The sequence below is a fragment of the Bidens hawaiensis genome, unplaced genomic scaffold (assembly GCF_021521415.1).
Source record: "Bidens hawaiensis isolate Kalapana, Puna unplaced genomic scaffold, B.hawaiensis_p1.1 tig00004839_1, whole genome shotgun sequence".
In the NCBI taxonomy this organism is placed as follows: Eukaryota; Viridiplantae; Streptophyta; class Magnoliopsida; order Asterales; family Asteraceae; genus Bidens; species Bidens hawaiensis.
In genome coordinates this window covers 1,396,394-1,412,311 of record NW_027491303.1, presented here as the reverse complement: position 1 = coordinate 1,412,311, position 15,918 = coordinate 1,396,394, and the positions used below count along the sequence as shown (strand labels likewise).

General features: G+C 34.5%; 1 protein-coding gene and 1 pseudogene across 1 annotated transcript; one reads left to right on the top strand and one right to left on the bottom strand.

Annotated features, from left to right (window-relative positions):
- The first annotated feature begins 1,554 nt into the window (after nt 1–1,554).
- On the top strand, nt 1,555–3,845 carry LOC143628236 (cytochrome b-c1 complex subunit 7-1, mitochondrial-like). Its single transcript, XM_077097878.1, has 4 exons — nt 1,555–1,654; nt 1,726–1,883; nt 2,427–2,474; nt 3,577–3,845. The coding sequence occupies exons 1-4, from the start codon at nt 1,555–1,557 to the stop codon at nt 3,643–3,645; spliced, it is 375 nt and encodes a 124-aa protein (XP_076953993.1). The 3' UTR covers nt 3,646–3,845.
- A 3,535-nt stretch (nt 3,846–7,380) lies between these two features.
- Nucleotides 7,381–15,554, bottom strand: LOC143628210 (uncharacterized; annotated as a pseudogene).
- Between the last annotated feature and the right edge of the window lie 364 nt (nt 15,555–15,918).

Genomic DNA, 15,918 nt, shown 5'->3' with positions numbered 1-15,918 from the left:
ATTTATTTAATTTTTGAATACTCATATTGAGGCATCATGCATAAGTTGTCGACAGTACATTCACAATAAGACAAATTAGAAGTAGAGGGGTCATTCATAGTTTCTCATGGCATAATGAGATTTTTATTTGGTTTTTTGTTATTTATTACAAATTCTTTGGGCTAGCAATTTCATTTTGGGCCAGACTATTTTTATATAGGTTTGTTGAACAAGCAGGCTTCTGTTTAAAACTTTTATGGGCCCTTTAGGATTTGGGCCCTGTGCAGCTGCCTGCACAAACCCAAATCTAGCCCTGGAAGGCAACATGGATATTTTTATCCTTTCAGTTTTTGTTATAAGACTTTCACTCTTTTAACTTTAGCCACAAAACTTTTATACTTTACTTTTGCCCTTTCAACTTTTGTCATAGGACTTTTAGCATTTTAACTTTACACACAAAACTTTTAGACTTTTACATATATTGGTTACAAAAACACTTTTTTAAATTTAACCCAATACTTTTCCACTTTCAACTTTATTCATAAAATATTAATTTATGATATCGTAACGAGCTGAACCGATACCAATTGAGTTCCTGCCGTGACTTCACCATAACGTGTGACTTTAGAAAACTTGTTTGAATGAAATGGTAAATTTACTATTTTAAATAGTTTTAAAGGTGAGTTTGATATTTTAAACTTTGATGGGTATATATATAATCTTTCCATAGGGGTATATATAGACCGACCCAAAAATGATTTATAACTAGCATACTACAAACCGGTTTGTAAGCAATATTAAATATATAGGTTAGAAAGTGATTAGCGATTTTCACATAGGAACCAGCTAACTGAAACTAGTTAGCCGGTAATAAGTTAGTAAGGTCAATTTCAATAGATTAATAAAGTTTACCGGTTATTTACTTAACCAAACCAAACCGGTTACATAGATTCGGGGTTTTCTACTTGAAATTAACCGATATTTGCAATTTTGCACCTCCGGATCCGGTATGTAGATGTGGGCAAATAAACTGGTTAACCGCACCGACCCGAAAATCGAACCGAAACCAAACCGGTTTGAAACCGATTATGTAGAAACTGGTTTGGAACCGATTGAAACCGTAGGTTCGGAACCGGTTTGTAATTTTCTCCATCAAAACCGGTTCCAAACCGGTTAACCGAACCGAAACCCCCCAAAAAAATGGTCAAAACCCGAACCGAAACTAATCAAAACCCAAACCGAAACCGATCGTAACATGGTAAGAAACCGGTTTCTACCCGAACCGAAACCGATCTTAAACCGGTTTTGGTTTTTGTTGACCAAACTAAACTGGTTTTAACCAAAACCCGTTTTGAGTTTTAAACCGGTTTGTGCACCTCTACCGGTACGTATATATGAAATTGACGTGAAAATATCCCAAATTTATATTTGGGCGTTTGAGCTTGGGCTTGGGCTTGGGCTTTAGGTTTGAGCAGAGTTTTAACGGGCCACGAGAACATGAGTGATCGAACGGCTATGGTTTGTTTGACCTTGCATTCATTCAATTCAAGAAGTCTGGAGGCAGCGATTGATTCCATGGCGTCGTCGAAATTGATTAAAGCGATTTTAGATCCAAAGAAAAACTGGTTCGCGGCTCAACACAAGACAACAATCGAAACCCGCCTTCGCAAATACGGTTAGATTCATTTCATTGTTTATTTAGGGCTTGATAATTTGTATAGTGATTGATTTGTGTGTGTTAATTAGGGTTGCGATATGACGATTTGTTTGATCCGATGGAGTCTCTGGATATCAAGGAAGCGTTAGCTAGGCTGCCTCGTGAGGTCGTTGATGCTAGAAACCAACGCCTCTTACGCGCCATGGATCTCTCTATGAAGCACGAGTACCTTCCTAGTGATCTTCAGGTTTCTTTCTCTATATTGAATTTGGTTGCTTTTTTTTATATGTATGTTTTGATTTTTCTAATAATTAGGTCATCAAATACGCTATGCAGTTAATATTGGTGGTGTATCAGTTATCAGTCCCCATGTGAAATATCGGTCCAAATACCAGTATCCATAATATCGACCGATATTTGGCCAATATATCACCAATTTTCCCTACATCGGCACCTTTCTTCCTAGTTCTTCCAATTGTCTTTCTTCTTATTGTTGCTATTAGTGTTTTAAGTATTAGTTGTCAATTGTTAGGGTTCATTTTATTGTTTTAAGTCTTAATCAGTTCCCAGTGGCAAAAGTTTAGTTTGTTATGTTAGTGTTAAATTACTATTTATACAAAATCAGCATGGTATTAAAATTACCAATATTCCACCTCGATAACCTATATCTCAAGTATTGGTCCTTGACCGATACCCAATTTTTACCACATAGCAAATATGTTCTTTCGTTATACCGTATTATGAAGAACACATTGTAAATTGTGTGTAATGTTATTTGTTATTGTAACAGGCACAGCAGACGCCGTTCAGGAGTTATCTGAGTGACATGCTAGCTCTGGTAAGTACATAAACTTATATTTGTTTCATTTGGATGTAAATATATAATGGAAACTGTTTATTTTATTTTGCTACTTGTGGTTTCAAGTTTCATGTTCTTAAGCCTTTGTTAATTATATTGGCATATTATATACGACTAGAGGGAACCGTGCGATGAGGTGGGCTGTAAATGAACCGAAACGAGCAAAGCCTTGTTTGTTTGTTTAACATTAAACTTGTTCACGAATGGTTCATGAAAGCTAACCGAACGGAAAATCTTGTTTGTGTTCGTTTGTAAAGGAATTGAACTTGTTCACGAACGCAAATGAACATTTACTATTTAAGAAAAAGAAGTAACATTCTTAATTAAATACATTCAACATAGTCACATTAGTTAAATATAAAGTTAGGCACTTGAGATGATAATAGTTATAAACATAATCATCCGCCCATATTGTCATCGAAGCACAAGTTAGACCTGTTAGTTTAAGCAATACTTTATAAATCAAACCTTTAACAAAACGAACTGAACATAAACAATAAAATTATAAAATTTAAATATTAGGTTGGTTATTACAAAAAAAATATTATAGAAATATAGAACAAATCTTTAACTAACCAACATAAACTAACGTAAACGAGCATAAATGAACACATTACCAAATGGTCACGAACACAAATGAACGAACGCAACCTCTGTTCATGTTTGTTCAACTAAACAAACAAAATTTCTTGTTCGTGTTCGTTCATTTATTAAACAAACAAAGTTGTAGTCTAACTAATTCATGGTATTTAAATCAATAGTTTTCAGTTATTTTTTTTTATTTGTATTTAATCACATAATTTGCATGTGTTTGTAAAAGATAATTAAGGTATTCAAATTTATAAAAGACATTTTTGGCCCCTTAAAACACTTCAAATTTAATGCAAAAAGACAATCCTGTCCTCAGATGTATTATTTAATATAGTATAGATATAGAAAATATAATAGGTTTGGTCCGGGAGTTTTAGTATTTTAAAGTGTATATTTTTCGTTATCAAGTAAAATGGTTTTCATTTTTGTTAAAATGACTAAATTATTAATTATGATCTGAAACATGGTTATGATTTATGAATTGGTGCAGGTCGAGAGGGAGAAAGCAGAACGACAAGCCTTGGGAGCATTGCCTCTTCAGCAGCGCACTTTACCCTAGTTTATTTATTTTATCGACCGCCAACTACCTGGTGAGAAAATTGATATTTTGGACTATAATTGTAATAATAATACTGTTGTTATTTGATGCTATTTCCAATTATGCTCAGCCAGCATGTTGTTGATGGTTTATGTTTTTGGTACTTATTGATGATGTAAACAAATACATGTATGATAGCATGTAACAGTTTATGTCACTTGAATGGTTTTTATTTCCCTTTTCTGTATGCTTTAGAATCCTCCGTGTGCCATTTTGTTGCTTGCATTTTTTTTTTCTAAATGCTGCTTTATGATATCAGGTTACAATAAGTTAGTCATTTTAGATTTTTTGTGATGCATAAGTGTGAATACGCTTAATTTGACTATAAACTTGTTAGTATGCCTTTACTAGGTTTATTGACTATGAGATTGAGGGTTTGAGTCTTGTGGTGGAAAAACGGTGCAGATTAACGGTGGGTGTTTTGAGTTAGTTGTTCTGAAAAAAGATGATAGATCTAAAAGGCTCCACACCTGACGATCAAAAAGGAATAAGAGAATCGCAAGTTGTTAGTTGATGCTATTATTACATATAAAAATTTATGTGAGTCGTAACATATTCAGGAGCAACGTCATCATTGGTACCTGAGTCATAGATACGTGAGTTTTGTCGGCTTGTGTGCTCGGTTTTGCTAGACCAAAATCGTACAACTTACTATTTAAAATTCTTAATAACTCATCAAGCAAGTGTAGGGCTAGAGAAACAAGAAATTAAACACATGATTTTGGAAACGATTAATGATACGAGCGTAAACAAGATACAAGGGATCAACAATTGTCTATTTGCACATGGAACAGATGTTCAACAACTGAATTCATGGTGACTACATGCACAACGTAGAGTTATGAATTGCTCTGTGCATGTATCAGTAATTTGTTCATTAATAAAACTTCATTATAAGTTCTGACTACAAGGAGATTGAGTACAACCCCTTCTTACTGTCAATAATATGGTAGTTAAGTACAATCCTACGTGAAGAAAAAAGAGTACATTCCAATCTTACTGTTAAGAAGCAGTCAATCAGATGAGAGTAGAGTACAATCACTTTCCGGCCCTGATGGGAGACTGGGAGTTGACCATATATTGATATGAATTAAAAAAGAAAATTAAATTTAACACAATCTTACAGTCTGGGTTGGTTATGTCAGCCAGGTTTGGTACAAACCGCAAACCAAACTGTTCGTCATGTTGTGGCAATTTTGAAGCTGGTTGCATGACCAAACTGATGACCCGGTTTGGTGGTTTCAGGGTTTTTAATTGTTACCGAACTGTGGGTTTGAACTCACCCTGTTGAAGTTCTTTGACAAATTGTGGGTTTGAACTCACTTGGTTGAAGTCTTTGACAAATTTCTTTATGTGTTCTCTAGTCCATTTAACGAAGGAAAGGAAATGAATCATTTCCTTTGTCTTCCATTTCCTTCTCTTCTATTCCCTTTCTTTTCCTTCCAAATTTAAAGAAACATAACCCTCCTAATATACTCTTTAAAACCTATCACAGTTCTTTCTTTTCTTCACTTTAATGAAACTTAAGAAAATACATTTTTCTCTTTCTTTTCCATTCTCTTTATAGAAGCCCTTAAGACACGCTAAGTTATTTCTTTCTTTTCCTTTCTCTCTATAAGTGGAACTCGTTTGATGGAATTATTTCAGTTCCAATTTATTTGTTAAACGAAACACATTAACAAATGAAATCGATATTCAAATTCATTGAATTCCCTGAATCAAACTGGACTTTTGGATCCGGATGTTATGGTGGGCCTTCTACTTTGACCGATTTTATTATTAATATTATTATTTTTGAACTGCCAATTCCTACTACCATACACCAATATTACATACCTTTGTTCGGGTTTGAATATGAGACCTCCCTTCTAAGAGGCACATGCCTCTATCAAGTGGGCTAGGCCCACGTTGGCTCTAACGGATTTTAATGCTGCTGGCCGCCTGACCACTGCTTATTTATTTCCCCAAAACAATTGTTTTGCAGCAGACTGTACAAATCCTTCAGAATTTATAATCAACTTTGAAATCTGAAGATAATAAGCCGTTCAAATTTAAAGCAAATAAAGTCGATTATGAGTATGGTAAATAAGATTTAAATGAACGAATGTGAAATAACCTGTAACAAATAAGATTATAAATCACATAATTTTTTAAATAAAATCAAGAACTAAAATACGTTTGTCATTTGGGAATCTTAAAACTCTGAAGCCAGCATGAGCCCGGTTAAAACAACATAGTCCGGCCAGAGTGGGGCATCGGGGCTCTCCAAATTAGAGAGTGCGGTAGCCTAAATATAAAGTCGTCGTTTTAAAAGAATTGAGAATCTTAAAAGGTGTATGCATACATGTCTCAAAATTCTTATTAGATAAAGACTAGTAACTAAAACACGTTTTACACACGCATGTTGACTACAATAATAACAAAATGTTGCGATCTATGATTGTGTGACAAGACTACGGTCTCTCTATGCATATCTATATAATTTTATTAACTAAATAAATATGTTATTGGCATGTATCGGAAATAGCCTCTCTATTCCAACGGAGTAGAGATAAGGTTGTCTACATCTTACCCTTCTCAAACCCTGTCATAGCTTTGTTATTGGTGAGATTTACTGAGTACGATGACGACGCTTAGATACCTTAATACTTGTATCGATTTAGATGTTAAAAGGTTGTTTTATTACCTTGTGTATAAAATTCTGTACTAGGATAATTCTATAACTTACACACATTTTTAACTCTTAATGATGTGGTACCATACAGTTTTGTTGGTGAGCTGATCGTAATTATCCGGCCATGCACATCTCTTCGGAGAATCTATATAGTATGGAGTAACAAGACTATGTGTTGTTGCTGAAGCCGAGCCCTTAATTCATCCAATAACAACTAGTACTTTACACGTCCGGTGGACGGGAATATCAATGCAGGAATATGACGCTACACACTTCAGTAACATGAATGATAGCTATACTTACTAAAATCCCATAAAAATACTTGGCAAAAAAATAACTATATATCATATAATTGAAAGTGGTTCAATACACCACAAGAAAGTAGATTACAAGTTTGTATGAGAACAAAACATTTTAAAAAAAATAATAACCTATTAACCGTATGCCACCAGTAGATTGGATCTTCATATACATCAACCAAAACCTGCAAGAAAGTAGGTTAACATATTATTTAAAACTTGCATCACCAAGTCAACCAAGTAGTTTTTTGTGGATATTAAAGAACCTTTTTAGATTTCCAATTTCCCATTTTTTTGTTTATAGTTAAAAAAAACACTAAAAAATAATTGCTAGACTTTTTCAGTAGCAAATTGCAAAAAAATGGAGGCCTTAGCAAAGAATTTCTAACCTTATGAAATAAGACGACATGTTGTTCACCTGCATAACATTTGAGCTTTGTAGTCTTCATAACCATTCACTGAAAATAGTTAATTTTGACTCATTCATGAAAATCGACAAGTTTTACATGTTTCATGTCATGAGAAGTTTGGCCCGTTTATTAAAAACAACAATTTTATCTCGTTTAAAAAAATGGTAATTTTGACACGTTCACTTAATATGATAGTCTTGACCCGTTTGCTAATTAAAACTAATATGCTGGCCCCGTTTACTAAAATCGAAAGTTTTGGCCCGCTTACTAAAATTATATTTTTTACCCGTTCACTAAAAATGGTATTTTTTTTACCTACACGGTCAATATCTACACAAATTCCCTTATACGCTTCACACGCAATAAAACATATATCAAAGTTTCTAAAACATGCAATGAACCAAAAACATCCAACACTAGTTAAATATACCGACATCAGCTGCAGCTACAACATTCATGTTGCTTGGTCCACCGCTGACAATTGAAACCTTGGTCACAATGTAAGGAACCGAAGACATTACTTTGTGTAATCAAACATTAATATAAAAATGTTATCTTTAATGGTAAAAGCTACAAACACAATTAAAAAATCATTTTCAAAATGACCCATTTTGACACGCACCCATTTTGTTCAAAACTTGTTTTGACTCGTAAGTCACCCAACCAAATCCTCCTGTTTTGCCAGCCTTACATTTGTCTATTGGGTTAAATGTCTAAAATACCTTTTTTAAGGTTTAGTAATACATTTTTGTTTTTGGTTTTTTGGTTTATTTAATTTATTAGTAAAAAGAGTGGGGGCCATGAAATTTTAATAACTCTTTTTTTCATTTTTAAACTTAGAGGTATTTTGATCATTTCAGGTGCACTTTACGGAAAAAAAAAATAACCTCCATTTATTTTAGGGGCCAATGGTGATATATTTGTGCCAACATTTGGTCTAAAGTTATAACTTTGAACCTGTTTTGAGTCCTTTGACCCGTTTTTATCAAGCTTACATTTGACTACTGGGTTAAAAGTCCAAAACACTCTTGAAGGTATATACCTTTCTTTGTGCTTCTTAAGAAACTGAGCCAAAGTTGCCTTGCTTGCGCTTGGGGAACAGCTGAATACCTGATTTCATAACTTCTTCAAGTGAACTAATAACTCTTGAGCTATCCACTTTGCTAACATGTAAACATGAGCCACCAAACGTTGTAGCACCTTCATCTTTGTAAGTGGGGCCAAGAGGATGTGAGGACACCGACATCGGGCTCGAGATGGCTAAGCAAGGCTACGGGTTAACCGGTTGGGTCACATAAACCACGTTTCCTATGGGTGTTCCTGAAACCGGCACCTGGGCTTGAACCCTAGCCTGAGGTGTGCTTGTGGATGCACCATTTCCCATCAACAACATGATAGGTTGAGCCTAAATAAATAGTCTAGAAGATAACAAACACTCAAAGTTTTTATCATCAAGATTTAATTTTTTACAATAAAGATTTGATTTATATACCTCAAGGGAGATATCATTCACCATCCTGTCATAAAAGATGGTTAGTTGAGCGGGAGCACAAGAAACCTTGGAATTATTATACCTTCAATTGACCCAAAAATAATAATTAAAAAACCATCATCTCAAAATGGAATAAAAGTATAAAACAACATAAAATTCATACCAAGGTTCGGTGGTTCCAGCAAGAAAGAAACCAGTAGATGGAACCGTAACTCCTTGTTGCTTAAAGGATGCACTCAAACTTTGACAGAGCCCGGTAGAACGGGTGGCTCACGAATATAGGAACCACTTGCTTACCAATGGTTTTCAGAAAATAGTAAAATAAAAACGTAAGCAATAAATATATATTAGTTTCTTGATATATCCAATAATGCTATACTAATTATTTTGTGACTTATAATACAATTCAAGAAAATCTTTTAATGAAAGATCAAAAACTAAGCTGAAGTTAACCGGTTTAACGGTTTTTTCATGCCTTCAGAACATCTGCACCTGATACATCAACCAACCAAAAAAAAGTTAGCTTCAACTGTTCATAAGGTTCATCAACAACCTTAAAATACATTCAACTATTTGAGAATGTTTTTACAGTTTAGACAAAGATCTTTGCCTGACAGAGATCAGTTGACTGCAGAGTTCTTTGAGTATGGGGTATGGACTTGGAAAGCCTGTGTAAGGACATGGAAAAGTTGAATAGCTGTAGCTTCATCAATCACCAAACACGACCCAAATCAACCAAACAAAGATAGAACCATTTGACTCACTTTAGCATGCGTTTGAGATCGAACACAACCCAAATCAACCCAAAATTCAATAGCTCAATATTGGTTGATAACTTGTATCAGATGGTGAATACCTTGCAATGCCTTTTAGCTTTGAAACCCGTAAAATAATAAATAGAATCATATTTCTATAAATACGCCATGCTTGCGGTGCGCGCATATAATGTATATATGTGTGAACCCTCGGGTGGACAAAAGTAAAATTACACTAATTTTGACGTTATTTTACTAATCTCGTGAAAATAACGTTAAAAGTGGCGGGAGGTTAATCAGGCATCATGTGGTGGCGTTGATAGCCGAAAGACAAGGGCACATGTACCGATCAGCCGGTGTCCCGATGATTGAGTGCTATGTGCCTTATGTCCAAGGCTTGATGCAAAACTACTATCGAGCCGGGGGTCTCACCGGAAGCAGCCTCTCTATCCCTATGGGATAGAGGTAAGGCTGTCTACATCTTACCCTCCTCAGACCCTACTATAGCATTGCTATTGGTGGGATATACTGAGTACGATGATGATGATATTTCTATAAATTTTTATGGAACTTTAAAATGTGTCACATAAACAAAGAATTATATCATTTAAATAATAATCTAACTTTGAAAATAAAAAACCATCTAAGTAGAGTATTCTATGCGTTAAAATACACTTTTGACAAGTTTATCATTGTAGTGATTCATTTTATCTTTTTATATTATTTGGTTTTTATGTTATCTAATTTAGAAAAAAAAAAGAAAGAAAGAAGATTTATGAGTTTTTATGCATTAAAAATAAACTTTTCCGCAGCGTTCGACCCAATTCCTTTTAAGCTAACATTTCTGATTTTCCTGGTAAACATAAGTCAAAATTGCCACCACAAAACTAATTCTTAACATCAGGTGGCATCTCTAAATTGATTCAAGGAGCACATAAGTACTTTACTTTCTTCGCGCCTAACTTCCCCTGCTGCAAAAGTTTTAGGAAAAATGGCACTTCTGAGTTACTTGCAGAAAGGGTACAAAAAAAAACAGCAACCAATACTTACCTCCAAATCTAAGTGTATTTTCCATAAAAAGCCGTTGGCAGCATCACATATAAGATCTGGTACAAGAAAAGTTCTGTCATCACCATTTAAATTAACTGTTACGCAATTTGTCAGTGTTGATTCTGAACTTTGTGTGTTTCTGTTAGTTGGTGAGCCCCTTATCAAAAAAGAAAGTGGAGCAAACTAAGGTGCTTGTGAATCAACAAATATATCGCATAACAGAATAACTTTAAAATAAAAATGGTTAAAGAAGTATCATAAACATGAAGTTAATGTGTATTCTTTAGAGAAAAAGAAACCATGAAGTCATGACTCATTCATACAATTAGTGTCAAACGGTTATAGTTAATGTATATTCTTAAACGACTTTAACCTAAACCAAACCGAATCTTTGAATCTCAAATGCAGACAAGTTTATTACGATTTGGGCAGTTGAATTTAACACCCCTGCCCGTTAAAATTGGGAAAAAAAGTAATGTTACCAATCCTAGTGAAATAAATGCACCATTTTACTTCTGCCATTTTCTTAATTAGCTTTTAAACTTCCGCCCAGTTGAACACTCTAATCCTCTCTATTCAAACTGAGCTTTGGTGCACAAAATTTAAATAGCCATGATCATACAGGTTGAAAATAAAGATAATTAAATAGATTTAAGTTGTTGACGTCACATGGCTCCTTGAGTTTAGTTCGCTAGAATCACTTTTATTTGGACCAAAGAAAAAATATATATTCGATAATTAACCGAACTTAACCAAACCGACCCATAACTGATGGTTAACTCATCATTTATGGTTATGGTTAAGCAAACTTCTATAACCGAAGCTTGGTTATGGTTAATCCTCCATAACAGAACCGAACCGACTTTGCATGCTCCTAATATAGATGCTCAATGCATCACTATATCCGGTCTAACTGGTAATGTATTTTTAATGAATTTTCAGTATGCATACCCTTTTTGTTCTGTGAGTGATTGCCGACGCTTCTAGAATGAGCTATCCTTTTATATTAGTCGGTTAGAAAGGAGCACGGTTTACTCACAACATGCATTCTTCACACAGATTTTGAGATAATAACTGGAAGAAATTAAGTATGAGATGCAAGATAAGGTAGGAGCACGGTTTACTCACAACATGCATTCTTCACACTAATCTCGTGAAAATAACGTTAAAAGTGACGGACGGTTAATCAGGCATCATGTAGTGGCGTTGATAGCTGAAAGATAAGGGTACATGCACCGATCAGCCGGTGTCCCGATGATTGAGTGCTATGTGCCTTATGTCTAAGGCTTGATGCAAAACTACTATCGAGCCGGGGGTCTCACCGGAAGCAGCCTCTCTATCCCTATGGGGTAGAGGTAAGGCTGCCTACATCTTACCCTCCTCAGACCCTACCATAGCTTTGCTATTGGTGTGATATACTGAGTACGATGATGATGATGATGCAAGATAAGGTAGGAACATCAAACATCTGTTATGAATGAAGGATTGCAAATGATGACGATAAACATACTACAAATTAATGAATACAATATGGATTAAATTAGTAAAACAAAATCGGTAACACAAACCTTTTTAATGTCTTCATTTCTTCCTATCATTTTCACATGGGTGGGGTAGTTGATAAATTTGGTTTGAGGTCCCCATGGCCTATTGAAATTAAAACCATTAGTCAGCTAATTGCAATACAAAGTAATGATTATGAACACCCAAAGTAATGATACCTGAAAGTTTGAGAACCGAGAACATAATTAGAATTCCAACTTTCATTTCATGCTCCTCCTATCTGGCATCATGAATCAAAGTATATCACGCAGGAGGATTCAAAAAACCTTTAAAGACCGATGTGTACAAAATTAATCCAAAATTAAATATCAGAATCATCAAACAAACAAACAAACACCGAGCCCTAAATCAAATGGTTGTTTCCGATTGTCGGCGGTTAAAGCGATCACCTTCCGGCCGCAATTTGGGTTAGCTATGAAATTGAAGGACTGACGGTGGGTGTAGCAAAACTGAATTTGGAAGACGAATGAATGTGATTGTACGTCGATTACGATTCTGAGATATGAATATGCCACGGATGCCGGAGCAAAATAGGGGGGTGGGGTGGGGGAAAACCGCTGATAACTGCAGTAAACCTGATAACACGTAGAGGGAAAAAAACTGTTTTTTTATCTTATCGGAGGGCTGAGAATCAATCTTGGTTCTTATCGGACAGTCAGATTTAAACTTCACTATAGGTTTATCGAAGGGCTAAGAATCAATCTTGGTTCTTATCCAAACTGTCAGTTTTAAATCATACTCTATGGTAACTATATATATAACTAGTAGTTTACCCGTCCGGTGGACGGGAATATTAACGCAAAATGTGACGACTAACTCCTCCTTATGATACTCGGTAGCAGCATAACACGAGGATACTTAATCCTCCTTGCATAGGCACCCAATCATCTTCTGAGTCATCTTGAGAACTACCAATCTCTATCATGTCGTCCTAGTGCCATGGACCGTTTGTTAATTCTTTCAACCTTGCGAACCTATGACAAAAGATGTTAATCAATTATTAAGTACTATCAGTAAACACAAGTATGAAATAAGTATCCATTTCCAAAAACTTCATAACAAAAATTCACCATGACACAAAAATAATATACAAAAAGAAGGTTGTGTGAATCTAATCTAAACTAAAATCTAAAATGACATATAATTATTTTCAAAAACTAACTTCAATTCTCCAAGTCCTTTAATCCATGCATTATAAATAATAGCTTAATGCCTATTTATTTAGTCATATGCCATTTATTAATGTATAAACGCATGGTGGCCATCATTGATATGATGACCCTACTGAAAAGTCCCAAAATGTCTTCCACGAAAGCATTGAGACGAGAAACCATATAAATCACAACATATAACAATCTGCTTTCAACAATTTAGGGAGCTAATAAAATATCTCGGGTTTAAAATTCATGTTCTAAAACTTCTATTCACTATGCAAGCTTAATTAAAAAAATAAAAATAAAAATAAAAACTCAAAATACCTTTTGCAAATGATCCTAATTTGGCAACAAACTTAGTTAACTCCAATGGTAGTGTGTGTCGTTCTTAAATAGAAGATAAACAAATAAGACAAAAATGATTCAAGTTCAAAGCACGCAATTCGATGATTAATACTAAGGATGCATGATAAAAAAAAGCAGAACTTTGTTGAAATACCTCTCGTTGATGAGTCTCAATCAGCTCTAACTATCTCTCTCTCTCAAAGTTTGATTGGATGTCAAAAACATTCGCAACTTCTGCCTGTAGAAAAAGCAGTTTATAATAAACATGAAATAGCAACACAGAAATCCTCATCAAGATAATAAAGATAAATTAGTAAGGACTTGGATTCCAAGTTTGTACCAGTTTGAATGGGTGTGTTTGGAGTTAGAGATTATGTTCGCACTGTCCCCATTCTTTATCATTTACAAAGTCGCAAAGTTAAATTTGCTGATATTAGAATTTAATCTTTGATTTGGTTTCCGTTTTTGACTTTTTGTTTTGTTTCGTTTCGGTTTTAGTTTTTCCGGTTTATGGTTTCGGTTAGGTTTCAGTCTTTTCGGTTTTTAATTTATTTTTATTTTTGGGTTCGTTTCGGTTCAGTTTTTTTTGTTGTTTTCATTTCGTTTTTTTTTTTTACTTTTTTCAGTTTCGGTTCACTTCGGTTTTTTTAGTTTTGGTTTGGTTCTTAATAATAATTTAGTACCAAATGCCATAAAAAATCAGGCTAGGTCTGGGCTCAAACCGAAATAATAATCGAGAAATATGTGTTTTGACTTTTTATAAAACTGTTTGGTTTCGGTTTTATTGGTGTTTGGTTTCGTTTTGGCTAACCTTCGGTTTCGTCTTTTTTTTTTTGGTTTGGTTTCATTTTTCCGGATTTTGTTACGGTTCGGTTTTAGTTTTTCTGGCTTTTGGTTTCGGTTCGGTTTCGGTTTTTTCGGTTTTTCTCTCTTTTTTGGCTTCATTTTGGTTAAATTTTTTGTTTGTTTTAATTTCAGTTTTTTTTTGTTTCGTTTCTTTCGGGTTCTGAGTTCCGGTTCAGTTCGTACAGACAAAGAGATGATACTTGGCTCGTCCTAATAATAATTTAGTACCTAATGCCCATAACAATTAGGTTTGACTTTCAAAAGTCAACGATAATATCATGAAATACTATTCACATAGCGTTCTAGTTTGACTAAGTTTGGATTCAAACCGAAACAATAATCATCTGCTTTGAGTTTTCAGAAACCATTCTGTTTGGTTTCTGCTTTGATTTTACAGCGTTAGGTTTTGTTCTGTTTTTGGTTATGGGCCGGTTTCGTTCGTGTTTTGGCTGCACTTTTACAGTTTTCGTTCAGTTTTTTATTTCCTTTTTTATGGCTCCGTTTCGGTTCAGTTTTTATGACCTATTTTGACACTAAACAAAATGGCTCGATTGAGTAACATATTATAAGCGCGAATGAAACCAGAAAATGAATTCCTCGACTGCCTTCAATGTTATAAATGGTAAAAAATAATAATATTGTACCTTGTCATCTAATGGCATTGCCAGAATTTACTTTTCGAGTTGACCTGTTCCAAACACTATGCCACCCGGCCCGACCCGACCTGCAATTCATATAAGAAAAAAAATCAATTGCCAGAATTTACACTTCAATACCATATTTAACCAAAAAAAGTGGTGGTAACAAAGAGTGGGGAATTAGTTAATCAGCATCTCAGTTAGAAATTAAAATTATTATTCAAGTCCATAAAAGAAACAAAAACAAACAACACCACTGATTTAAATGGTGCTGTTAGCATGAGCATAACCAAAAGCATTTATCATTAAACATGAAAATCTTACTTGACATTTAACAACACCATATTCAACTGCCTCTCAAGCTCCTCAAGATTCCACTTAGCAGCCTTACCTAATAAAATTAAAATATTAATTGGACTTTGCCCATCTTATTTATGCTTTATTCGAATAATAAGCCAAAATATGGTTATACCTCGCTCCACAATAGTTGCTTTACAACGAACTTTAGCTAAATCAGGCAAATCAACCAACTTAACTACTTCAGTATTACGAGTTCTTCCATTTTCAAGCTGGCACCGAAAAACCCTTTTGCTAGAATGTGCTTTGAGCATATGATAGACGATGTGAGTAAATAATGGAACCATTTTAGGATTTGGGATTGAACAAAGAGGAAGATGAGTAATCATTTCCGGATGCACGCACTAATCTCTTTCGGTAAGTTGAATTATTCCATCCAACACCAGAACCTTCCCATACGTTGCAGACTGAAACAAAAATCACCACACATTTTATCACAAAATGAGAAAGAAAGAAAGTGCAAAAATGATAGTTCAATTACCTGAAATACCATAAGCTTGTGGTAATCAGATTTGCCCTCAAAACACTTTTTCCACCTTCAAAGAGTGTGTTTCTTCTACAATATCATTAGTTTGTACATTATACTGTGTTCATACCAAAATTCTTTTATTAATTTAACAAAATAAAACCCTATCAGTAATCAACCCTAAA

What these genes read in the sequence shown, in the direction of transcription:
- LOC143628236 (XM_077097878.1), top strand. Translation starts at nt 1,555, where the DNA reads ATGGCGTCGTCGAAATTGATTAAAGCGATTTTAGATCCAAAGAAAAAC. An exon ending in AACCCGCCTTCGCAAATACG is followed by an intron (nt 1,655 to 1,725) that starts GTTAGATTCATT and finishes TGTGTTAATTAG; the next exon opens with GGTTGCGATATGACGATTTG. An exon ending in ACCTTCCTAGTGATCTTCAG is followed by an intron (nt 1,884 to 2,426) that starts GTTTCTTTCTCT and finishes TTATTGTAACAG; the next exon opens with GCACAGCAGACGCCGTTCAG.